Below are 26,212 nucleotides of genomic sequence, written 5' to 3'. Positions count from 1 at the left end.
AATAATTACTTATGAAAAACTTAATGTTTAATAATTGTAGTAACAAATTACACCTAGATTAATTGTTTATCATAATCAATAAAATATTTCTTTGTAGTAACAATAGCGAGAAATTTACTTATCATACGGGTTACTTACAAATTTTCATAACCCTAACATCACATTGTTGTGAATAACGTATTTTTACTCTTATTATAAAATATATTTACATAATCTGTTAATTTTTCACTCTACTTCAGTGAATTTTCTCACAATTCAGTAATATTTAACAGCAAATTAAGAAAATTAAAATTGTTATTTGAATTATAGTAGTAAGTATGGGAAGTTTAAAGCGATAAAATTAGGATCCACAGGTAACAATCAGATACGTTATCTTCCAATACATGTACATTTAAATTTCAAACATCTAAATTACAAACATGAGAGAAATATACATTCTTTCCACATTAAAACTATGAATTTTAACAGTGAATAAAATACAGAATATAGTTAGTAAAATAAGTATAATAACATTTTATCTTTCAATATTTAGTAAAGCTATACATTTAACATACTCTATTACAGTTTATCACGTTCATAAAATTAATTACAACTAATACAATAAAAGTTTGTTTTTTGCGATGGAAGGATTGTGAAGGAAATAGGATTTTTCCGGACATTGGCCATCATTCAGTGATACAAAGAAATAAATAACACGACGTTTCGAGATCTGCAATCTGATCTCTTCTTCAGGTAAATATCTAACCGAACACATAATTACAAACCAGTTAAAATAAATAAATCATCAGTTTGTAATTATGTGTTAGGTTAGTTATTTACCTGAAGAAGAGATCACCTTGCAGATCTCGAAACGTAGTGTTACTGATTTCTTTGTATCACTGGACGATGATGAATGTCCGTCAAAAATCCTATATCCTTAACAATAATTACAAATCAAACAACATTAACATAATTTTATAAATATCATGTTATGTAATCCGTAAAATACACTTAACTTTAATAAAATTATGACTTTCAACGTTATAATCTTACCTTATTTAAAAAAAAGCTTGCGTTATAACAGTCAACACATTTTTGGTAACTCATATATAATTTTATTTTGGTAACTATATTGGACTTTTTAACCACCTCAGATAATGAAAATGTAAGATGCCTCATCAGAATCTTTAAAGAATGTACACTCTTCTACTTTGTTATTATATGTATTTACAATTTTGTGCATAGAAACATTTACATATAAAAATAGTAATTGCCTCACCTAGCATTTAATTTTCAATTTTTAAGAAAATACTTTTCAGGAATTTTAAAAATGTATAAGGTATTTTGAAACTTACTAATTCTTGTGCTGGTATTATTTGAACATATTTCTTTCAAGGCTATGAAGTGTCAGTGATTTAATGATTTTATTTAACAATAAAATGTTTAATCGGCCCAAAATATAAACTATTTTTAAAATATTTCCCCTTAGGTAACATAATAGATATACAACACCACACGTAAGAGTATTATTGAACACTGACTGATATGTTTGTTACAAGGAACGTCAAATCTAACCTAACTTATCCTAAGTGATATGTTTCTTTTCCTTGGTCATTAACAATAGCTTATGAGCACCAAGTTGATATGTTCATGTATTACAGTCATGCTAGAAGTTTGATATATATGAGGTCTAGTGTGAGAAGACTATAACAGTATAGTATATTTCACTTGTAACGAAGATTAGTTATTATAAAATTAACAAATAACAGGAATATATTTAAACAATTAGCCAACAACGTAACACTGAATTGTTTTGTAACATTAGTTAGAAAGTGATATTTTACTATGCACTGTATTTATCACTCAAAATAAAAAACAGTTACTTATTTGTGCAAACTAGGGCAAGTGGGGTTTTAATCAAACCTACCTTTTGTCGGCTGGCGTTTGGAATGAATCGAGCCGAAGAGTAGCACGACCTTTTCGTTACCGCCGTTTTCGCAATCAATGCTGCTATTCAATATTATATATATATACATCATTTTTAAGTATGTATATAATGATAAAATCAGGGCTTTCTTGATTGAAGTAAGAGGAATTTATAAAAAAGACCTAAAGAGCAATCCGCTTGTTATACACACAAATTCAATATCCGACAAATATTTGTAGAATATCCAACATAGAATACAAACATAACCATTTAAAAGAATCTTGTTGTATAATAAAATAAACGACAAATATTAAAATAAAGTAAAATATCACTTTCTCTATTGTTAATCACATTCTTTGTGCCTATCTTTGCGATTGTGCAAAGTAACAATGTTAAACTATTGTTATAATGATAAAATATTGAAATTTACAACAATAAAAATATGGAAAATATAAGGTAACATTTCTTTATCACAAATCTTGTGGGTTTCTTCAAGGATTTCTGTATGAAAAAATATCAGAAATATTAAGGCTTATTAACTATTAATAGTTTTCAAATATAGTTCATAAGATCATTGCGCATCAAACGGTTGCATCGAAATATTGCAGCAATCGACCAAAAATTAATCCAGTCACAACATTTTGTATAAACAAGAAACAGTATACTAAAACTTCTGAAGATGCCACTTTTTCAGAGATCAAGAACATTTATTTAAACGTCAATTTAATCAAATTACTCCAATGAAAGTTGTTGATAATTTTGTGAAAATGCTGAACCTTAGAAACTATCAGGTATTTACAATCTAAAACTTATACTGATGACATCAGATATAGAAATAACAATGAAACCACAGAATGCTTGTTGTAAACTATATGAAATTACATATTTGGAAATGCCTCCTGAAATAGTATTGAGCATTTAAGATATGTTCTGTTTAGCTTTGAATTGAGCTTTGAAGCCACTTCTATTCAAGATTGCTTATAGGTTCATAATTGTACAAGCTCGAATAGTCTGCTAGAAGCTAAAATATACATGCAATAAATAGATGTTCAAAGAATAAAAGCGACGCTTAAGTTTCTCGGTGAGAATGGCTTTGGTGTTGGTCAGTAGTCTACTTGATTCGCTGCAGCAGCAGGAGTTGCATAGCGTTAAGGCTCTCCTCAAGACTGTGGGCGAACCTGGAGGCTTTGGTGATCTCTGAGGAGTGGAAGGCTGAGAGGCAGAAGATGATCTGGGAGGGTTTGGGGTTGTATGAAGCCCCGTATCCGTCAGGTACCACCGGCCCATACCCCATGAAACTATCAGATTGTGTGGCCACCTGCCACAGAACATTTACTTGGTGAACTAAAGGTACACTTTTACAATATTCATTATTAACAAGTGCCTAATCTTCCTAATTTACCACAACCCAGATTTTTTGTAAGTACTGTGAGTGCAATACTAGGCTGTTACGGGTTAAACAATTCATACTAGCTAGTTCAAAGAATATTTAGTAGTGGCTGTGCTAATTATTTATTTTCTTCTCTATATTAGGAGACCAAGAGTAGGACAATGCAAGATAAATTCTACCATTGTAAAAAACAATCAATATATTGTTTAGAGCAAAATTGTTTGTATCCGTTATATTTTATTATTTCTCTGTAAATATCGTAGTACATTTCAATTGCTTTCCAATGACAATACATATATGAATATAAATAACGTTCATCTTGATTTCCATTGCTGTTAACTTGTAGTCAACAATAATCTTTTTAGGCAGTTACATTCTTCTGAAAAGATTACAAAATGTATTAGTCCTGCATGGTTTAATTAAAGACTTTTAAAACCAAACAGTTTATTTAACAATGTGCTGTTTAAAAAAGTTATTAATTAATTTTTCAGAACGTGAACAAGTGTTATTTTGTATTTGACTTGTAACTGCTGCCTTGATAAAAAAATAGATGTCATGCCTTAACTCTTTAAAGAAAATGTACAGTTTATGTTGTAAAATATATTGCCAACTTTTGATCATTTAATAATCTTTTGCTTAGTTTTCTCTAAGAAATTATAAAATGGTCCTGCATGTTACCTGACTAGTGGACAAAGCAAAGTGATTTGCAATCTTGTAAGCCTCGTCCGAGAAGAGTTCGAGACCCAAGCCCATCTCCTTGACCTGCTCTCTGAGGCCCAGCAGGTGGATGTCTATACCCTGGCCCAGAATGTTAGCCACCATGATGTCGGTCTGGCACTTCACCGCTTCATCGAACAGCTTCAGTTTCTCTGCGTCCTGGGTAGTAGAATATGTGACATGAGATCTCTTATCCATTACTTTATGCTCCATTATGGTAGTCTTACAACTCTTTGCTTCATCTAATATGCTAATATCCTTTAATCGCTGCCAAAGTGCATATTGCCTACATTTTTAAGTAATCGGCCGACATTTTAAGGGGATGTACGAATCCTACGAATTGGTTCACGATTAAACATGATCTAGCCAGAATAAAACACACCGGGTTCAGTCGTATAATTGATATTTTATTGAAATCTCGTCATAATATTATCATTAACCCTACAAATATCGGAAACTTTATTGCAAAAAAAGTAATGTGTGCATGTATTCGAGTGGGGATGGGTTTTTAGATAATGACCGCCGCAGAGGAGCAAACACCCACTTTTTCTGAGGATTTTGTCTCTATAGCGCTTTTACTGAAGGCAACTTTCTATGAAAGCTATCTAAATCAAAAGTAATATAATTAAAATCGTACAATAACTAATTTGGTTAAATAAACCGTTAAGGAGTGATTCTGTGGAAAGTAACAAACAATTGATTCAAAGTAACGTACAGAATAAATGTAATAGGAAATACTCAATCATAGCTTTAATGATTACTTTAAGAGCGTTCCTTCACATTTTTTAATCACATACTTTTTCTAGATTTTTTTAGAATACATATCTCCGCTTAATTAAATTTATGGCTCAGCCGTTGAATAATTAATCGTAACCTGTTAAGGAAGTTTTTAAATTTTATGAACCTATATATGTGTAGAAATCCATGTATTGACTAAATTATCATGAAAAATATATACTTTATATATTTCACAACCCGTCTTGTGCCAACCGTTTAGATACTGAAAGTAACCCGCTTGTTGGGGTGGAGCGGGTCGGGGGTCATATTAGTTTCTACTCACAACCCGCTCTGTACCTACCGTGTAGATGCTGAAAGTAACCCGCTTGTTGGGGTGGAGCGGGTCGGGTGTGCCGGTAGTGTCCTCAGATTGGTTCATAGCTGACACCCACTGCAGAGCTGCCGTGGTAGCAGAGCGGATACAATCCACACGTCCTAACAGGAAGCGGCGAGTGGACGCACTCTCGTATGTTGCCGTCAGCCTTCCGTACAGTCTGTTCAACAAAAGTCACAACATTGGGATTTTTTTGAACTAGTTTGATCTATATAACTTTTATTTATGGATTTTTAGAACAGTTGTCTCATTGGTAGGACGATATGTATAGTGACGTCAGGTACAAAGCATGTTGGATAGCGGTGAAACAACGGGAAAATTCTCATGAAAATCTAGATAAAAATAAGACTGTCATAACCTTTTTTAAAAAATATCCTTTTAATAACGACCTTAAACCAGCTGATATTCTTAAAGGCGGCTAAAAAAGCCACCAAAACTTGTTCCATCATTTCTTGAGGAACTACCTGAACTTCCTCTGTAATATTTAGTTAATCCGTCAATGCGAATTTCTCGGATGACTTTGAAAAACCTTGAAAGTAGCCCTATAGAAAAAATTCGAAACAGATGAATCTAGAAATTGAGCTTGCGAGTGTGTCACCAAATCTTGAGATCAAACAACCATTACAAACATTTCTGAGAGCGGTGACGGATAACTCTGCAGATTGGATAGTGTCCCCGTCTTGCTGAAAAGACAGAGGGATAATATCAATATCCAGCTCCTCTAGTAATGGAATCAAAAGATTATTCAACGTTGCAACATACCGCACTACGGTTTACTGTAACCGCTTCCCCCGTTATCTTCAAAAAAGTAAGATCTCAAAATAGGCTTTGGGTTAAAATGCTATGGGGTTATGAGCACTCCAGTATCCTCAGGGGTAGTCGGCTTTCGACTACACGGGAGGCCTCCCCTTTCTTCGGGGAGGCTGGCGACCCCCCCCCTCCCCGGGGCTACCTGAGCCTAGCTGTGAGACTCTCCTCACAGTCCTTCTAGAGCTGAGGTCTTTCTTCTCTCTTTCGGATCTTAGCTCGACATCTTTTATCTTTTCTGGGCAAATCTCGCCCACCTCTTCTTTTCTTCGACCCCACGTGGGTGTCACTTCCTCCTTCTTTTCGACCGGCGCATACCGGAGAACCCGGGGAGTGTCCCTGAATTGTCGCAGGGACTGATGTATGCTTTGCACTGCCGATGGTGTTTTCTCTGGTATGACGCCAGGAGCCAGCCCCTTCGGGCCCTAGTCAGGAAGTGCGCCATGGATGCAGAGGTCGGACTCTGCATTGCTACGGTCGGCCCCCGGCACGTCTGGTTTCCGGTGCTGGGAGTACGGAGGTCGGGCCCCAGGGAACTGGGTTAGAGGCTCAGTCCTCGAGGGTACACCCGTTCCCGATTTTTCCGGGCTGCCCTTGTCGCACGATGCGCTGGTAAACTTTAAGTATGAAATCGCAAAAACCCATCGACAACGATACAGAGAGGTTGGAGAAGGAATTCCCCCCTCTCCCTTTGTGTACTGCAGACCCGTTTGCTAAGAGTAGTCGTTTATTAAAGTCCCCTCCTTCGCGACCTCATAGCGAGACTCCGCCTTCGGCATCTCTGCAGGCCATGGCTTCCTGTGCCTCACAAGAGACGGGTACACCGGTTGTCTCTGATGAGTTTCAGTCTGAGGAGACACCAGTCAGAAGTCAGGAAATATCTTTTTCCTTGGTTTCCCCCGATGGGAAGAACATGGAGTATGCGGCGGACACCATCTTCACGGAGGTAAAGAGGATGAAAGACGTTCTTCTCGACATGCGAGCAGCTACGTCGAGACAGAAGAGCCTAAGCACGGCAGTCAGGAACGGCATGATCTCTCTGGAGTCGTCTCTAGATCTGATCGATACATTTTGGCAGGTCTGGAAGATATCGATGGAGAGACTGCAGAGAGAAAGTTGCGAAAAAGAGACTCAGGCCCCATCACCATCTATGGTGGCAGCAGCCTCTACCACGGCTGGGAAAAGAGCGGCCGGAAGTCCCCCTGAACATCCAAGGGAGGAAAAGCGGCAGAGAGACGCCGGAGAGCCTGCTTCTGTCAACGCGACAGAAGAGAGCGAGTTTCGCCCGGTAGTCTCAAAAAAGAAAAAAAGGAAAGCGAAGGCCGTAGATAAGAGCGGGAAGAGGCAAGACCTACCTCCACCTCCTCCCCCACAAGTAAAGAAGCCGGAGAAACTCCCGCGTTCCAGGCCTGGGAGGCAGGTGGTGATTGTCAAGCCTAAAGCTGGCAAGTCATACGCCGAGATTCTTGGTGCAATGAGGGCTGGAGTTACTCCCGAAGAGTCGGGCACCGTGGTACGCCACATAAGGAAGACTGTCACTGGAGGAGTATTACTGGAAATCGCAAAATGCGACGACAGAAGGAAACTCCAGGAGGCGATACAGAAGGCGGTGGGCGACAGGGGCGATGTTCGCTCCATTGTTCCTAAGGCAAGGCTAGAGATCCTAGATCTGGACGACATCCAGCCGTCCACCGAAGCCGACATCTCGGACGCCCTAAGCAGGGAGTTTCCTGTCCTTGGTGGCGAAATTATGGTTACCCTCTTCAAGCCTAACCGGCAAGAACAGAGGAAGGCCGTGGTTGAGCTGCTCGAGAGTGACTCCTTGACAGTACTCCGAAAGGGGAAGATCAAGGTCGGGTGGGTCGTCTGCCGGATTCGGGGCCGTGTGGAGGTGGACAGATGCTTCCGCTGTCTCGGCTACGGTCACACTAGGAGGAACTGTTCCGGACCGGATAGGAGCAGTAACTGTTGGAAATGCGGCAGCGCCGAACACAAGGCGGCAGTTTGCACGGGGGCTCCTTCTTGCGTCTTATGTACCGGAAACCCTGGAGCAAAGACAGATCACGTTCCAGGATCAGGTGCCTGCGGGGTTTTCAAGAAAGCCCTGGACGATAGGAAAGCCCGTGCTAGGCCACAAAAATGATCCGGTTTATCCAGGCCAATCTGCAGAGATGTCACGCTGCGGACGCAATCCTTGAACAGCTGGCCTGTGAGACCAAAGCCCAGATAGTGATCGTCAGTGAACCCGTCCGAACCAAAACCAGCTCATCTTGGTTTTACGATGGACTCGGCACTGCGGCTGTTTGGATCGCAGACAGTCGTGGGGTTCGCGTACTGAGTCTTGGTTCCGGTGACGGTTATGCCTGGGTTAAGTTGAACAGCGTTACCATTATTTACAGTGTGTACCTCTCCCCCAATTACTCCGCGCGAGAGTACCTGGAAAGGTTGGAAGCGCTGGAAGACAGTCTCCGAAACGTCCCTGGGCGTGTTATAGTGGCGGGTGACTTCAACGCCCGTGTGGTCGAATGGGGTATGCCCGTGACTAACGTGAGGGGAAGACATATTTTGGAGATGGTCTCGAGACTCGATTTGGAAGTCGCGAATAGAGGGACAAGGCCGACCTTCCGAAGCACTCTCGGTGAATCAATACCAGATATTACGATGGTATCGGCCGATTTGCTTCCTTTAGTAGCGGAATGGTGAGTGATGGACGTCTACACTGTTAGTGACCACGAGTTCATCGCTTACCATCTTATCGATAATCGGCTGCCGCGGCTAGCGAATACCCGAAACACTCTTGGCTAGAATCTGGCTAAGCTGGACAGGAGAAAACTTGTCGAGCAGTTAGATCGTAGTATCGAGGCTGGTATTCCGGAGTTTCCCTAGTCCACTGAAACAGCTGAGGTTGAGGCTTATATCGACTCTTCCATGAAACTGATAGAACACGCTTGCAATTCGTCAATGCCTCGGAAACGACCTTACCGGAGCCGTCGCCAAGCCTTCTGGTGGACGGACGAAATTGGCGAGCTCAGGAGAACTGCACTAATGTGCAGACATAGAGCGCAGCGAGCTCGAAACCGGCCTGAGTCTATAACTAGGTCGGCAGAGCACAAGGCTGCTAAGAAAGCTCTGAGTGCAGCAATTCGTTTGAGCAAAGCACGATGCTGGCGTGAGCTCTGCCAGTAAGTGGACTCGGACCCTTGGGGAAGAGGATACAAACTTGTGCGAAAAAGCTCGGAGGAATAGGGAAAAGCACGGAAATGCCTGCTGGAATGATTTCGACGATCGTGGAAGCTCTCTTCCCAAGTCACCCTGTAAGGCGGGAGGAGAGAGTAGCGAGACCGGTACCTGACGTTCCCATTTTTACGGAGCAGGAGCTTGTAGCGGCGGTGTCTACCATGCGCAACAAGAAGGCTTCTGGACCTGATGGCATTCCAGCTGAGGTTTTGAAGATTGTGGCGGCGAGTTATCCACTCTTGCTGCTGAACATGTTTAATGCATGTTTGGTAGCGGATGTGTTCCCGTCGCGCTGGAAGGTTGCTAGGTTGGCGCTGATCAGCAGAGGCAAAAGTGATCCGAACTCCCCGTCGGTATACAGGCCACTTTGTATGCTTGATACCGCGGGGAAGCTCTATGAAAGGTTGCTGAAACCCAGGTTGCAGTCGTCCATCGAAGCCGCCGGAGATCTCTCTCCCCGGCAGCATTGCTTTCGAAAGCGACATTTAACTCTGAACGCCATTACAGAGGTGATTAGTGCCGTCCAGCAGGCCGAAACAGCTTGTCACCAGGCTCGGCCGATTGTGCTGTTGGTTACACTTGACGTAAAAAACGCGTTTAACTCTGCTCGGTGGGAGGACATGCTAGAGGCGTTGCAGCGGGACTTCAGCGTGCCCGACTATCTCCTGGTCATTGTGCAGGACTACCTGAAGAACCGACGGCTATTGTATGAAACCAAAGACGGAAGGAGAACAAAAGAGGTCACTGCCGGTGCGGCTCAAGTATCTATTCTCGGCCCAGACCTATGGAATGTTTCATACGATGGTTTGCTTCGCCTCGAGATACCCCACGACGTCTACCTCGTGGGTTATGCTGATGACGTGGCTGCAGTCATCACGGCAAGGACGCCGGACTTGGCACAGTTACGCCTTAATCAGGTAATGATTCGGGTCAATGCCTGGATGACGAGCCATGGACTTGAGCTGGCGGTCGCCAAGACCGAAATCGTGCTCACTCGACGGAGAATCCCCACTCTGATCTCTATGAATGTGGGGGGTGTCGAGGTTCGGACAAGGACTGCGGCGAAGTATCTGGGTGTGTTACTCGACTGCCGTCTTTGGTATTGGGAGCACATTCAGGCGGTGTGTGACAAAGCCTCTAAGGTGGTTATGTCTCTCGGCAGGCTGATGGCTAACGTAGGAAGCCCTAGGTCAAGTAAGAGACGCCTCCTCATGTCTACTGTAAACTCAACCCTTCTGTATGGCGCAGAGGTTTGGGCGGGTGTCATGAGGATAAGGCGTTACAGTCAAAAGCTGTTATCGGTACAGAGAAGAGCGGCACTTAGGGTCGCCTGCGCCTATCGCACCGTTTCCGGTTCGGCCGTGGCGGTCGTGGCTGGGGTGATTCCTATTGACCTGCTGGCCATCGAGAGACAGACCGTCTTCCGGGAGGCTGCCGAGCGGGGTAGAGAGGATGCCTTGGCTGCTGCCAGGGCGGAGACTCTGCAGGTTTGGCAGCGGAGGTGGACGGAAGGATCGGACGGTCGCTGGACCTTCCGTCTCATTCGAGAGCTTCAATCCTGGATAGATCGTGGCCACGGGGAGATAGATTTCTACCTGTGTGAGTTCCTGACGGGGCACGGTTACTTTAGGAAGTACCTCTACAGGATGGGAAAAGTCAGGTCGCCTCGGTGTGCTTACTGCCCGGAGGAAGATGATGATGTTCATCACACCTTCTTCGCTTGCGGGCGCTTCACCGAGGCCAGGCAAACGCTCGCCACCAGTTGGTGATGTTACGGCAGAGACCATTGTGGAGATGATGCTGCAGAATGAGGACACCTGGAATGCAGTCACCACTCATGTACATGCGATCCTTCATCAGAAGCGCGAAGACGGATGCCTGGCTGACCCCTAGCTTCCGAAACAAGTAGTTTTGTCCTGGTTGGGACATAAGGGTTCCGGCCTGGGCTCTCCGTGGCCCGTAGGGGGTTTAGTGGGTAGTCCGCAAGGGAGTCCCACACTCCGTGCGCAAATACATTCCCCCTACGTAAAAAAAAAACATTTGCACTCCAGTAGCATGTATTTTGTTATTTAACATGGATACAAAGGTAAAAATATGCTTCATGATACATGGTTAAAAAATTAGGCAACTCATTTTTCAATTTCAATTATTTACCACAAAATAAAAGTCTTATGCCATAGTCTGGCTTCTTAAGTCTTGCACAGTTTGAATTTTCCAAGGATTAATGGTTTTCGATCTGGAACAGCGCCATGTCTACCAATGTTGAAGTTTGTTCCGAACCATCTTTGTGTTTTTACTTAATAATCATTGTTCTGTAGCAAAAGCACGCTTTTCAGGACTCCAGAATACCATGTGGTTTTTTAAATGGCACAGTTTACTTAAGGTTATAAACACAGTAGATGATTAGTCACATTGTTGCAATGTTTATCATATGACAGCATAAACAAATTGTGGAGTTCAAATTGTCTCGCCCTGTACTATGGACTTCCTATGAATGACAAATTAATGTGAAGTTTTATGAGATACACTTTAACTAAGATTAATTAATGAGTATAATTAAATTCAATTTTGAGTATCAGAGCAGGGCTGCAGGACAACAACCATCTTTCCATGCAACAACTGCTCTGCAAGTCTTATAAATACATAGCTTATAATCGAAACTCAAATGAAATGAAAAATGGTTTTATTGAGAGGCAAAGCTATAACTAAACCTACCACTTAACCTCAAATAAATATAATTGATCAAATATTTTTCTGTAAATTTTTCTGGTATTTACGGAACCAAAAGGGTGGACTAACAAAACCTCTTTAAACAAATATGTCATGGTCATAAGCTGAGAGTTTAAAAGGTTTAGAGACTTGTATATTACAGAGGCCAGGTCCATCTTGAGATCGAAAGCGACCAGTAGCCCAAATATTCCGAAGGCCAGACTGTGACACGTTCAGTATTTAAGAAGCTTCCAGGGACCGAAAGCTTCTAGAAGCAGAGCATTTCCTAATAATAAAAGGTCTCAGTGACGAAAAACTACGAGAGATCGGTTGTTCCCAGAGGTCAGGAGGTAGCGGAGGGTTTTCCAGAAGCCAAGAAAGACCCTGAAAGCTTCAGGAAGACCTGATGCCACAACCTTTCATATTCCGAAAAGTCCTAGAAGCAGAAAATTTTAAAGCCTTGGGCTTTCCAAATGTCAGAATCTTTCCGAAGTTCAGTCTGGATGTTCCATAGTCCAAGATATATTACTAGAAAATATTAGAGGCTGATACCTTTAAACTTGTTTTTGACTTCGTAGCTATATTATTAAAAACCCAAGTGAATTTAAAGTTAATAGTCCGTGGTACAGTCTAAGTTTATCATATAGTAGTTAAAAATATCGAAAATCCTATTATCCTCATATTAATCCTTTATATCAACTAAAACTAACAAACCAGGTGTGCTCTAACTATTAAAATATTTATTCTTGTACTATTTATCTTTTCAAACCCATTATATCACTGAACTAGGCAAAAGAACATTCTAACTTCGAAACCTACAACATCGTCAACTGTACAGGGAAGTCAGTTCTTAAAATATTCCTAGCGCCAGTAATAGACATTGTGAAAACTTCTAATATTTTGATAATGAACTTTCTCAAGATACAAGTTTCAAACACCTTGAGTTTCAAAAATTGTCGTCTTCTAAAATCTAAATTTAAATACAGGGGAAGATAATATTTTGAATTAAACACTAGACGAACAAAAGTTTAACATTATTCTAAGTAGGAAATCAATATAGAAATGTATCCAAAAGGGATGATTGATTACTAAAGCACACCATTATGGCAAAGAGTGGAAAAAACGTAACGTGCTCTTGTAAACGTTGTGGAAATCGCTTCTCGGCCTTTTGGCTAAGATCAAATTGATCTTAGCCATAAGTTTGAGTCTCAGAGCGAGCGCTTGAGGCTTTTTGTTTGGATTTCCTGGGGGAGTGGTGGGACGCACTCCTGGCAGCTTCGCCCTGCCTAACCAGGGGTCCCGGTGGGGCTGGCTAGGGGCACCAGCTCTCCCGAATAAAGCGTTGAGCTGTAGGAGACCTCCAGTGCGGTGCTGTTCAATGTGGTGGGCCGCTGACCCATCGTCTGCGGCACCGTGTGTCCTATGTAGGCCGGCTGCATGCCTAAACCTGTACTTTTTCGGATTTTTTGCCTTTTTCTCGACTTCTTTTTGCTCAATTTTGTTCCGGTATTTTGCATTTTTCTCCCACTTCAACTCTCCTTCTTCGTCATTGCATGCCGGCTTGGCTACATGCCCCCATCTTTTTACTACGGGTCTTTTTCATGATTTTTTCCAATTTTTCTCTGCTTCTGCCCCATATTCTGCTTCCCCCCGTCTTCTGCTTCTTCCAACTTCAATTTCTGCAACTGCCGGTCCTGCATGGAGGCTCCTCCTACCCTATACATTGCCCTGCCAGTCACCAAGCGGTTTCAATGCCCTGTTTGTCGTGAATCGGGTGTGTTGACAATCAGAAAGCGGGAGGGACTAAAACGGCACCTCACTCAGGACCATGGGCCGGGATGGGAGCTCTCGTATGTGTGCTGCGATATTGAATTTAGTTGTCGTGAGTACAAGTACTCTCTCAAGAGAGCTAAGGCCCATTTTGAGGAGCAGCACCAGGGAACACCATTTGAGGTGGGGGATGAGGACGAGTTGGGGATCGCTTCAACATCCTTTGACGGCCTGCAGGACCTCATTTTGCGGGTCGCCACCCCTGCTCGTCCTACACAGGAGTCTCAGGCTTCACCTGCCCCCACATCTTCATCATCATCTTCCCCTGAGTCGCCGCACACCCTCCAGCGGGCTGGATCAGCGGCGGCAAGAGCGCGGAATGCCCTGAGACGTCGCCGTCTGCCAGAGGATCGGGAATTGACCCCTCCCAGGGTCCCCTTAGACCACCCTCCACCTGCTGGACTACCTTCTCCGCCCTCTCCACCGCCGCCTCTGCCTTCACCGGTACATCCGCCCTTGGCACCGCCTCCACCTTCGCTGGAGCCTTCGCCCGGCCGCCCTCCTTTGCCAGACCCCCCACCATCTCCGGCAACGCCCTGCCACGGAGCCATGCCGCTTGGCCGTCGCTCACCTGGAGCTCCAGACCCTCCACCTGATCCTCCGTCGCCTGGGTTACCTCCTGGCTCTCCTGCTGAGCTTCCTGACCACCTCACAGCTTGGCAGCGTCAGTGGCTGCCCCGATTCATCCCGGCGACCCCATGGGACGAGTTCATCGTCGCTCTGGATGAGATGACGGCCTCACTCTCGACGGCACCGCAGCCCACAAAACCTCCTAGGCTTCCTCGTCGCCGTGCTGCTGCTGCACCGCGTGACAATCGCCGGGACGTCAGGGAGGCCGCCAGGCTCCAGCGCCTCTACCGATGGGCTCCTCGGAAGGCGATGAGGGAAGTTTTGGGCTCATCATCGCCATTTTGTTCCATCCCTGAGGAGACCATTAAGAGACACTTTGAGGCTTCTTATACCTCAAGAGACGGATGTGCCGGTGTCCCTCCGCCGAATTGCCTGGTCCCTCCCGCTCCGCACCCCCTCCACTGCTTGACTCTGCACTACCTGAGGAGATCTCCCTCCTGCTGAGGAGGGCCTCCAATACTGCCCCTGGCCCTGATGGGGTGCGGTACAACGTGTGGCGCCGTAGAGACCCGACAGGACACGTGCTGGCGGCGGTCTTTAACCTCTGCATCACCGCCAGGCGCTTCCCGCCATCCTGGAAGTCTTCCTCTACGGTGCTGATACACAAGAAGGACTGCCCTGGCGACATCAATAACTGGCGTCCCATCGCCCTCTCCAACACTGCGGGGAAGCTCCTATGCAGTCTCTCCAGGTGGGCCTCCGAGAACAATCTCATCTCTGGGGCTCAGAAGGGGTTCACCCCAGCGGAGGGCTGCCTGGAGCACAACTTCATCCTCCAGGAACTCCTCGATGACGCAAGGCGGCGTGGGAGTGAGCTCTGCGTGGCGTGGTTGGACCTCGCCAACGCCTTCGGCAGTGTCCCCCACTCCGCCCTCCTCGCCGCGCTCCGTTCTGCGGGGCTCTCACAAGACCAGCTGCGCTTCATCGAGGACTTATACCAGGGGAGCTCTACTTCCATCCGCCACTCCAGAGGATCGACTGACCCCATCACCTTTGGAGCTGGAGTTCGCCAGGGCTGCCCACTCTCCCCCATCCTCTTCAACCTGGTGATGGAGTACCTGATTCGGCCGCTCACTGCACTGGAGGACCAGCATGGAGCAGTACTTCACGGCACCAGCGTCAGCGTCCTGGCCTACGCCGATGACCTCGCCCTTGTGGCGATGTCGGAGGCGTCTCTTCAGGCGCTGCTAGACGTCGTAATTCCAGCTGCGACGTGGGTTGGACTACGCTTCAAGCCCACCAAGTGTGCCACGCTCCATGTTGCCCGGAGGACAACTAGACCTTCTGTCTTCCGGATCTACGGTGCGCCGCTTCGGATCCTCGGCGAAGGGGAGTCCTACCAACACCTTGGAGTCCCCACTGGGATGAAGGTGGATGAAACCCCGGTCGCCACCATCGCCAGGTTGGAAGCCGAGACTGAGGCCGTCCTTCAGAGTGTGCTGGCACCTTGGCAGAAGTTGCACGCCTTGCGGACCTTCATCGTTCCGCAGCTGGAGTTCAACCTCAAGAACGCGCGGATCCGCAAGACTGCACTTAGGAGCCTGGACAAAAAGATCAAGTGTGGTGTGAAGAAGATCTTCAACGTCCCTTCACGCGCCAGTGCCGAGTTGGTCTATCTTCCACCTTCCTGCGGCGGGGCTGGACTCGTCCCGCTGGCTGACCTCTCGGACCTGGCCGCCATCAACCACGCGTTCAGGCTCCTCACCTCACCGGATGCCAGGGTGGCTTCGCTTGCGCTGGAGGGACTAGCGGCCTCTGCGGGCCAGAGGAGTGCTGCCCGCGCCGGAATGGAGTTCCTTGTGGGATACCTCAACGGCGACTTCCCCGGGAACTCCAATGTCGCCACCACTTTTTCTGCCGCGCGGGCAGCTTTGAATAGGCTGAAGAAACGCCTACCTGACCTGCGCTGGGGTTGGTGTGCCGGCAGGGCAACATTTCAAATCACGATCCCTGGGGATAGGGCCCTCAGGATCGTCGACAGGGGCTCCCGTCACACGCTGTCCGCCAATCTGCGCTCCTCGCTGCAGCAGCACTTCAGGGCCATCCTTTCCGCGAAACCCGACCAGGGAAGGGTGGCTAGGGTCACCACCACCTGCGCCACTGCCAACCACATGCTGCACGAGGGACGATACACACGCTTTGCGGACTGGCGGTTTGTTCACCGGGCCAGGTTGAATGTCCTCCCTCTCAACGGCTGCCGACGCTGGGGAGTCAACGATCGGCGTTGTAGGCGGTGTGGTCAACACGACGAGACCACCGCCCACGTGCTCTGCCACTGCACCTCCAGCCTCGCTACTGGCATCACGCGAAGACACAACGCCGTCCAGGATCTCCTCGTCGCTGCCATCAGACCTGCGGAGGGAGTTGAGTTCCGCGTGAACCAGCGGGTGCCCCTGCAAGCACTGCTCCAAGGCCGAGACGATTTCCCGGAGGAGATGGTGCGCTGCCGTCCGGATGTGGTGATGATCGACGCTCACAACAAGATCGTCAAGATCGTCGACATCGCCGTTCCGTACGAGGACGGCTGGCGGGCCATCGAAGCTCCGCGGGAGAGGAAGCTGGACACCTATGGACCACTCGCCCGGATGCTGACGGCCGGAGGCTACAGGACTTCCGTGGATGCCTTTGTCGTAGGCTCCCTGGGTGCGTGGGACAGCGCCAACTGGGGGACCCTGGCACGCCTCGGGGTCCACCGTAGATACGGCACATCACTCTCCCGTCGCTGCGTCTCCGAGGCCATTCGCTGGAGCCGGGACATATATGTCACTCATGTGTCCGGCGTCCAGCAGTGACAAGACTGATCTTCCATGTGTTTTTTATTTATTTATTGCATGACTATTTTAACTATCGCATGTTATTTAGTATATATTGACTATTTTAATTATTGTTACTGTTATTGCATGTTATTTAGTATTTTAGTAATTTATTGACACTTGATTGGCACTCTCTCCTACCTCTTAAGACTCGACAATGTTATTATTATTTAGATTAAGATATTTGGATATTGTATTAACCATATTAGAAATTAGACACTAGTTATGTAACATGAAAATAAAGGCAAAAAATAGAAGCCCCAAATATTTCTTCTCTCCGTTATGGTTACTCGAACTCAACTACACTATGGTACATTATACTCACTTGTGGTAGGCCAGCTGCAATGCGAGTTGAATGTAGACATCTGGGCTAACGCTGCACGATTTGATGAAATCCTTCCCATATCCGTTGTAGCGGTACACGTAGAAATCCAAGTCCTCCACCAAGCTTTAAATATGATACTCTTTTAATACAGTTTTCAAATTATAATTTATTTATTGTGACTATCTTTATTATTGTTAGGAATCTGTTAAACAAATATGAACCACTACAAATATTCCTAAATGCTAATTTCGAGAAAGGCTACAACGATATGTTAAATTGATGAAGAAACCCTCGTATTTGCTATTATTCCAATAAAGATTGTCAGAAACTACTAAAATATAAAAATATTCTCTTTGGTTTTTAAAATAACAACTTTTGAAGCCACATTGTATACTATTATTATATTATATTATTATTATTATAAGTTAAGGAATAGCAGAGTGAACTTAATACTAAAAATTGGATCGTAGGTTTACGTCTTGCTATACTTCAGTACTCTTTTTTACTCTGAATAAAGTCAATGACGTAACAAAATAAACTGTTTTTATTAAAATACATGTGCAAAATAAATTACTTACGGCCTCAAGAATAATAATATGAGGGGTATTAGAAAAATAAGGTTCCCTATGCCGCTGAGACAGAATGCGATATGTTGGGAGAAATCTGGCAACCTTGTCTTAGGCTACGCATCAGGTCTCTCTCTCTCTCTCTCTCTCTCTCTCTCTCTCTCTCTCTCTCTCTCTCTCTCTCTCTCTCTCTCTCTCTCTCTCTCTTTCTCTATCCATACCACTCGCGCCTTGCTACGTACAACAGTGCCGGCCTAGCTGCTTTCGAAGATAGAGCTTCCTATCGCTGTTACCGCCAGATGCAATATTCGTGCTGTGGTTTTTTAAATACAAAACAGATTTCACCTATTGAAATTCATTGTCAGTTAATCGAAGTTTATGGGGAAAAACTGCATATCTGTTCAGCACGTTCGGAAATGGTATAGAGAATTCAGTGAAGGCCGCATGGAAATTCACAATGAAATCCGAAGTGGACGGCCTTCAGTTTCAGATGGAGTTGTTGAAAAAGTTGAGGCAATATTGGTTGAAGATCGGCCATCCCCCCTACAGTCCAGACCTAGCCCCAAGTGATTATCACTTATTCCCAAAATTAAAGGAACACTTGGGTGGGCAACGCTTCAGTACCGATGATGAAGTCAAGAAAGAGGTTACTCGTTTCATCAAAGGATTGGCGGCAGAATTCTACAACATGGGGATAGTAAAGTTGGAGCATCGTCTACAAAAGTGTTTAGACAGAAACGGTGATTATCTGGAAAAATAGCTTATCTTTTAAGTTTTAAATTAATGTATAACACTAAGTAGAAATATAGAGCTGTCTATTTAAAAAAAATCATGGGAACCTTATTTTTCTAATACCCCTCGTATCAGAAACCGGAACAGGTGATATCTATAAAAAAACCTGGTACTATTTCTTATTACAGATTACTCTTACTAACTTGTCAATGGATTGACTAGCATCACGCATGTGTTTCTCCAGCACAGGAGGAATGTTCCACTGGAGAGGTTGCAGTGCGTTGCTGGACGGTGGTATGGACGAAGTGCTTGGCTCCAAGTCCCGACAATTCTCCAGGAACTCTTCCATCAGTTGGATGACAGCTACCCCCTCTGACGGAGAGTGCTCGTAACACAGACCGTTCACCCCGTCAGGACAGATGACCAGCTAATTCATCAGTCACATCTTTAATAGCGTTTCAAACCTTTTCATCATTTGACATTTTTCATTTTTGAAAGGAATATTCCTCTGAAAAAAATTGTATTAAAATTATCATGCATCTTAAGGTTTGAGAAACGTAAGAGGTTGTTTCAAATGCTAAGAAATTTTGTGAAAATATTTACCATATTTAGAGTACAATAAATTTTATAGCACTGTCCTAAATGCCAAACTTATATTACCTGAATAGTTTTGTCAAACCATCTGTTCCCTGAGTTGAAGGCACTTCCTCCTCCATGTAGCATCTGATGAGCCATGTTTGTCTCGTCTCTCCCTTCCCCTCGATGGCCGTCAGCGCCTCTTGGTCCCGGTTTACGGTTAAACTTGTTGGGTAGTGGCTTTTGATCCAAACAAATAACCAGCATGCAGTTCTCTATGAGGTCTAAGTTCTGTCGATTACGATCGTCTACAAACAAATTGCATACACGATCAAAAACTAAAATGCTAAATTGTTGGGGTAAATTGTTGAAATGGTAGCTATAACTTCCTCATTTTAAACATAATAGAATTAAATACTTGTAGAAACTGTTCAGGTTATTATCATTCCTTTATCCATAGCACGCATAGCATTCTTTTAAGAATATGTTGGAAAACACAGAAAAAATGTTTCAATTTCTTATTAAAAATTAATTCTGTTAGGAACTATTGGACAGGCCTACAAAAAATTTCATTTACCAGTGCTTTAACTAATAGACTTTGATAACACTCAGCTAATAATTATTTTAGTATTTACCACGTAGCACTATTCACCATTTTTTTAGCATTTTGCACTATTACTTATCAATTGCAGAATAATAATATCTTTCACTTAAATCATTCATTTGGTACTATTGAGTAGGGTGTACTTGCAAATTTTGTTTATAATTATCAGTCACTGTTTTTGTTTATAACTAGGATACAGATGGCAATGGTTTACATGGTCTAACTTTTTCATTATTGTAGTTTAGCATCTTGAGTAGAATTATCTAATTCTTGGTCTAATGTTTGTAAAAATGGAGATACGTCCGTTGATATGTAAAATAAATAAATAAATAGCCTATGCCAATATATGATGTGCCAAACCTCGTCTGAGAATATCACGGCTCTCTGCCCAGTGGTCTCGACGCTGAGATGAGAGGATGCCCACTGGAGCCACTCTTCCAACTGGGGAACTAAGGATGTGAGCAAACTGAGAGGCGAGGTCATCTTCCGATAATCGCTCACTGGAACTATTAGGCCTTAGGAAAACAGCGTACAACTGTCGACATAAAAGAGAAATAATTTGAGTCGCATAACTATACAATGTTTTATTTTCAATTTATATCTTGGACTGGTAAAAGTGTTAAAATATAGTTAGAAACTATTAACAAATCCTAACTAAATATAGGTCTTATCCTTCAGTGTTAAGAAGATGCCTTTTAGAATATATGTTATGTTTAATTAGACAACCCCAATGCCACCAAGAAAGATTTTTTATATATCTGTTGTGAGAAACTTGGAGCTTACGTTCTTACATTAGAGTAAGTGTGGTTAGTGTTGTCCGTCAAATCAAAACTGTGTACTTGAATCGCGTTAACTGTTCCTTTCTAGTGATTTTCTGGCTAAGTGACAAAATTCAACTCTAGCAGATAAGAGGTCATCTTTCATTACGTTACATCTTATGAAGTCATTGTCGATCATTCCACGTAAGAAAGGAATTCTCCTTCTACTTTGTGATTTTTTAACCTAGGTACTGTTATTGAAATAGGGTATGACCGGGAAGGAGCAACTGTAGATATAAAAAACCCTAAAAGTGATTTAGTGTGTAAGCTAAACAGAAGGAAGTAAGCTTGAGAACTTAGTAGGCACACAATAGAAATGTGTGATCTATTGTTGTATGTACTGGTAAATTAATATATGAAAGAATTCCCTTGGCTATTAAGGAATCAAATGCATAGAAACATAGCATACTAAATACCAATAATGATTTCCAGTTAAATATAAGCAATTAATAATAACAAATAAAATTTTTAATAGTACAGTAGGCAAAATAAACAATAAAATATAACTTTTCCATGAAGCATGTTACAATAATAATACATTTTATGTTAATGTTACAGAGTTATAACGTAATAAAACTTAAAATAATATTATGTTGTATGAATATAAAAATAAAGTTGTAAATAAAATTAATAGTAATAATAAAAGTGAAAGCTACCAGTGCTTGACAACATCGCATCTATTTAGGTAGACCTGATTAGAGCAGGCAACAATGATATGCTCAGTTGTGGGATTGGTAGAGATGAGCGAATCCTGCTGGAGTCCAGGCACTCGATAGCTGGAGAAGAGGCGGTAGTACTGGGACATGCAGAGAGGTTGGCCCTTTTCTCTGGAGGTGGCTCGCTCTACTGGCAGTGCTTTCCTGGAAAGAAACAACTGCTTACAGTTCGGATTGGTTGAAATAAGAAAGTCATACTGGAGTCCAGGCAGTCTGTACCTTGAGATGAGGTGGCAATACTGAGACATGTAAGGGTATTGGTCTTCCTCTTTGAATTTGGCTTGTTCTTCTGAAAGTTCTTATCAAAATATGAATTTAAACTTTTTACAGTAGCAACACGTTGGAAAATTCCATCCCCACACGTAAAATGGGTTGATGGGTTACATGATAGGCGTGATGAAAATTCAGTTTTATGCTCGTGATATTATTGTTTAATAATATAACAGGTGTTAAGAAGTCATAAGATCTTTGTTTCGCTGTGGCAATTATTTATAATATCTTAAAGAGATTTAAAATGGTCATTGGCAGATATTAATAAAAATGCATTACATAAAATGGTTTAGTAATAATGGGATAAAATTGAATCACACAACATATGAAAGTTGTCATTCCAGATTTACTTGGATTGTATTATTGTTACTGAAAAGCGCCAGAATGTTTAGGACCCTAATCTTCAAACTTTATTAGTTCTTTTTAGATCTTAAATAAATTAGTAATTCTGAAAGTTAAATTTTATTAATAAATCTGTTTGTCTGTTATTTATATCTACGTCTATATTATTTCAAGAACATTGCTACCACTTTAGCTGAAGACATCATTTATTAATTTGTAGATATAATGGCTTCAATTACTTCAAACATTGATTTTGGTGGAAAATGCGTAAAATCCATCATAAAAACAAACTGACGATATAATATGTCATTTATCTGTGGTATGTGTTGCCAGATGTTTCAGAATAAGATAGCAATTAATTACTGTATTTCCTGTGTTCAAAACCGTCTAATATCTCTAAAATCTGTCAAACAGTACTCGCTATAATTTACTTACCTTTCCACTTTATCCTTGTGGTGAGCAGCAAGAGTGACGAGGCGAGCAGCGTAGCGTGCTATGTCAGAGTTACTGCGGAACACCCTAGGCGGGAACACCATGCCGGGGCTCACATTAACTGGCAGACACAGCGGGATATTGTAGTACATGTCGTGCAACCACCATTCGTAGGCCTGTCGACAAAAGTAACTAAATCACACTGGGCAGGAACACCGTGCCAGGGCTCACATTAACTGGCAGAAACAGCGGGATATTATAGTACATGTCGTGCAACCACCATTCGTAGGCCTGTCAACAAAAGTAACTAAATCACACTGGGCGGGAACACCATGCCGGGGCTCACATTAACTGGCAGACACAGCGGGATATTGTAGTACATGTCGTGCAACCACCATTCGTAGGCCTGTCAACAAAAGTAACTAAATCACACTGGGCGGGAACACCATGCCGGGGCTCACATTAACTGGCAGACACAGCGGGATATTGTAGTACATGTCGTGCAACCACCATTCGTAGGCCTGTCGACAAAAGTAACTAAATCACACTGGGCAGGAACACCGTGCCAGGGCTCACATTAACTGGCAGAAACAGCGGGATATTATAGTACATGTCGTGCAACCACCATTCGTAGGCCTGTCAACAAAAGTAACTAAATCACACTGGGCGGGAACACCATGCCGGGGCTCACATTAACTGGCAGACACAGCGGGATATTGTAGTACATGTCGTGCAACCACCATTTATACACCTGTAAATTCCAAGTACAACACATTGTGCAGGAACACCGTGGGCTTACATTAACTGGCAGACACAGCGGGACATTGCAGTACGTATAGTGCAACCACCATTTATACACCTGTGAACGCCAAGTACAACACATCGTGCAAGAACACCATGGGCTCACATTAACTGGCAGACACAGCGGGACATTGCAGTACGTATAGTGCAACCACCATTTATACACCTGTGAACGCCAAGTACAACACATCGTGCAAGAACACCGTGGGCTCACATTAACTGGCAGACACAGCGGGACATTGCAGTACGTATAGTGCAACCACCATTCATACACCTGTAAACTCCAAGTACAACACATCGTGCAAGAACACCGTGGGCTCACATTAACTGGCAGACACAGCGGGACATTGCAGTACGTATAGTGCAACCACCATTTATACACCTGTGAACGCCAAGTACAACACATCGTGCAAGAACACCGTGGGCTCACATTAACTGGCAGACACAGCGGGACATTGCAGTACGTATAGTGCAACCACCATTCATACACCTGTAAACTCCAAGTACAACACATCGTGCAAGAACACCGTGGGCTCACATTAACTGGCAGACACAGCGGGACATTGCAGTACGTATCGTGCAACCACCATTCATACACCTGTAAACGCCAAGTTAAACACATTGGGTGGTACCAAACACTGGGACGGGGCACTGTTTCAGTAGCGGTAATATAAATGGGAGGCAATATACATGTGACCCTTATATATATATTTTTTTTTAATAGTGAACGAAATTGACTATTTAAGATATTAGATACACGTGTAAGATATTAAAAATTGGTTTTCTTCGACATTATGGAACAATTATGGTAAAAGTTTATGGGGCACATCCATTATCAAGAGTACAAGTTTTTCGGTGCTATAAGGCAGTTTTAGAGAGCCGAGAGTTAGTTTAAAATGAAGGTCATTCTGGGAGGCCTTCAACATCGAAAATTGATGAGATCATCAAACGAGTGAGGACTCTGGTGAGGTCTGACCGTCGACTCAATGAGTATAGAGTTTAGTTTGAATCGTTTCACTTTGCATCAGATTCTTACATAGGATTCGGTCAAGATTTGCAAGAATGTGCGGCATGATCTTCTTGACAGTATTGACAATAAACCACGTCTTCAGTAACGTAATCACTGGTCACGAATCATGACCTTATGAGTATGATCCCGAGACAAAACGAAAAGTGAAGAGTGGCCCACTCCACAATCACCACGACCAAGAAAATCTCCAATAAGTAAATAAAAAATCAAGACCATACTTATTTTTTATATATAACAGAGGGATTTTTCACAGAGGGTTTGTGCCTCCAAAACAACCTGTTAATAAAGTATTTTATAAACAAGTCCTTGAAAGGCTTATGAAGAATGTAATTTACGTCAGATTGGACATATCAGACCGTTGGATGATTTATCGTGACAATGCCCTCTGTCACACGGCAATCTCCATCAACCATTTTTTACCTATAAAGGTATTCCTGTGATTCCCCATCCCTGACACTTACTTACCTGACATCAGTCCTGTGACTTCATTCTGTTTCTTAAGATAAATGAATATTTGAAAGGGCATAATCTTGGTACTATTGAAAACATGCAACATAGCGTAACCGAGGACCTACCAGTTGAAGCCTTCCAGCAATGCCATGGAGAGTGGGAACCGCTGTATAGTTGAAATAGGGGAACAACTTTCAAGGTGATAAAATCAATGCGTAAAAATACATTAAAAGTCTTGCGGGCTATTAATTAATTAAATATGATGCAGAGAAATTATATTTAATATTTGGTTGGGAGTCTATTTATAAAATATTTTTGAGTTGACATTACTTTATCTCCAAAGCGTTTTACTTTACATTATTCATCAGTAAGTTACGTGCGAAGCCACGCGAAAGTGCTAGTTAAATGTAAATCAATATTATCACCCAGAATGTATGGCGTAAACTTTAGTAAGATTTTTTTCTAATGTGGTAGTTAAAATAACGTTAAATACTAATGACGAAACGCCCGAACTCTATTATAAAAGTAAAAAAAGTAAAGATGTCTTATTTTATATCATGTACTCCCTCTTTCAATAGATCAATCGGATTTGAAACTACGCAAATAACAAGTGTTCAGTACAATCACTAAATATTTTTTCTCAGAGATCCGAAAGGTACAGTGCAAAAATAACTGTGTACATTTGTTTTAAACGTTTCGACGAAAGTCGAATATAACATACTCGTTAAAACAAAGAGTAACAAACAACGTCGCCGAATGGGACTGTTTAATTTAACTCAATGAGAATACGGGATCCACTAATGAAAACAAAAACAATCCCCAAACAACTCTAAAATGGAGACTCGTCCTATATATTTCTGGACTTTACTATCGCACAATGCACGATGGTGGAGGGTGTAGGCGGTGCTGGGACCACACGCCGCGCCGCCCCCAATCAATGCGTGCACACCACTGTCTCGCCTCTGCGCTTAGATTGATACAGAGCTGCTCATCTAAATAGATTCTCAAAATATGATAATCTTAAGGTTGTACTTCTCAAACATAATTATTTTATTGTATATTGTGTAATTGGGTTGAATATATCCAACATATACTAAGAACTGTTAATATTAGCGTTTCTAAGAATATATGAGTAATATAACAATGTTACGATGACGTAAATATATTAAGTTATCATAATTTATTGTGCGTATAAGTTATTGTATTATACATACATGTGAATTACCATTTCTTGTGAATGAAAGAGAGACCATAAGCATACACCGTGTAAATATGTAAATACGGATCCAGACGGTAATATAAAGATAAAATTGTTCTAATAATTATGTTGATTACGACTGTAAGAGAAGGGAATGTCGCTAATTAAAGTTTACACTTAAATAACGCCTTCAACTTTGTAC

The 26,212-nt window shown here is 42.9% G+C and overlaps 1 protein-coding gene across 1 annotated transcript; it reads right to left on the bottom strand.

The window, feature by feature from the left end:
• Positions 1-808: 808 nt before the first annotated feature.
• Positions 809-22,714, bottom strand: LOC124359353 (choline O-acetyltransferase). The gene is made up of 9 exons (XM_046812029.1): positions 22,535-22,714; positions 21,463-21,631; positions 20,314-20,488; positions 19,434-19,657; positions 18,977-19,200; positions 17,476-17,598; positions 5,092-5,284; positions 3,975-4,172; positions 809-3,224 (listed from the first exon to the last, which is right to left on the bottom strand). The coding sequence occupies exons 1-9, from the start codon at positions 22,681-22,683 to the stop codon at positions 3,018-3,020; spliced, it is 1,662 nt and encodes a 553-aa protein (XP_046667985.1). The 5' UTR covers positions 22,684-22,714; the 3' UTR covers positions 809-3,017.
• Positions 22,715-26,212: the final 3,498 nt, after the last annotated feature.

The sequence above is a fragment of the Homalodisca vitripennis genome, chromosome 4 (assembly GCF_021130785.1).
Source record: "Homalodisca vitripennis isolate AUS2020 chromosome 4, UT_GWSS_2.1, whole genome shotgun sequence".
NCBI classification, from domain to species: Eukaryota; Metazoa; Arthropoda; class Insecta; order Hemiptera; family Cicadellidae; genus Homalodisca; species Homalodisca vitripennis.
This window is presented reverse-complemented; position numbering and strand designations above follow the sequence as displayed.

Coding starts and splice junctions, on each gene's coding strand:
- LOC124359353 (XM_046812029.1), bottom strand. CDS start 22,683: ATGTACTACAATATCCCGCTGTGTCTGCCAGTTAATGTGAGCCCCGGC. Junction 20,489..21,462: donor TTGTTGCCTGCTCTAATCAG/GTCTACCTAAAT, acceptor TTATGTCGACAG/TTGTACGCTGTTTTCCTAAG. Junction 5,285..17,475: donor TTGCAGCTGGCCTACCACAA/GTGAGTATAATG, acceptor TTTGTTGAACAG/ACTGTACGGAAGGCTGACGG.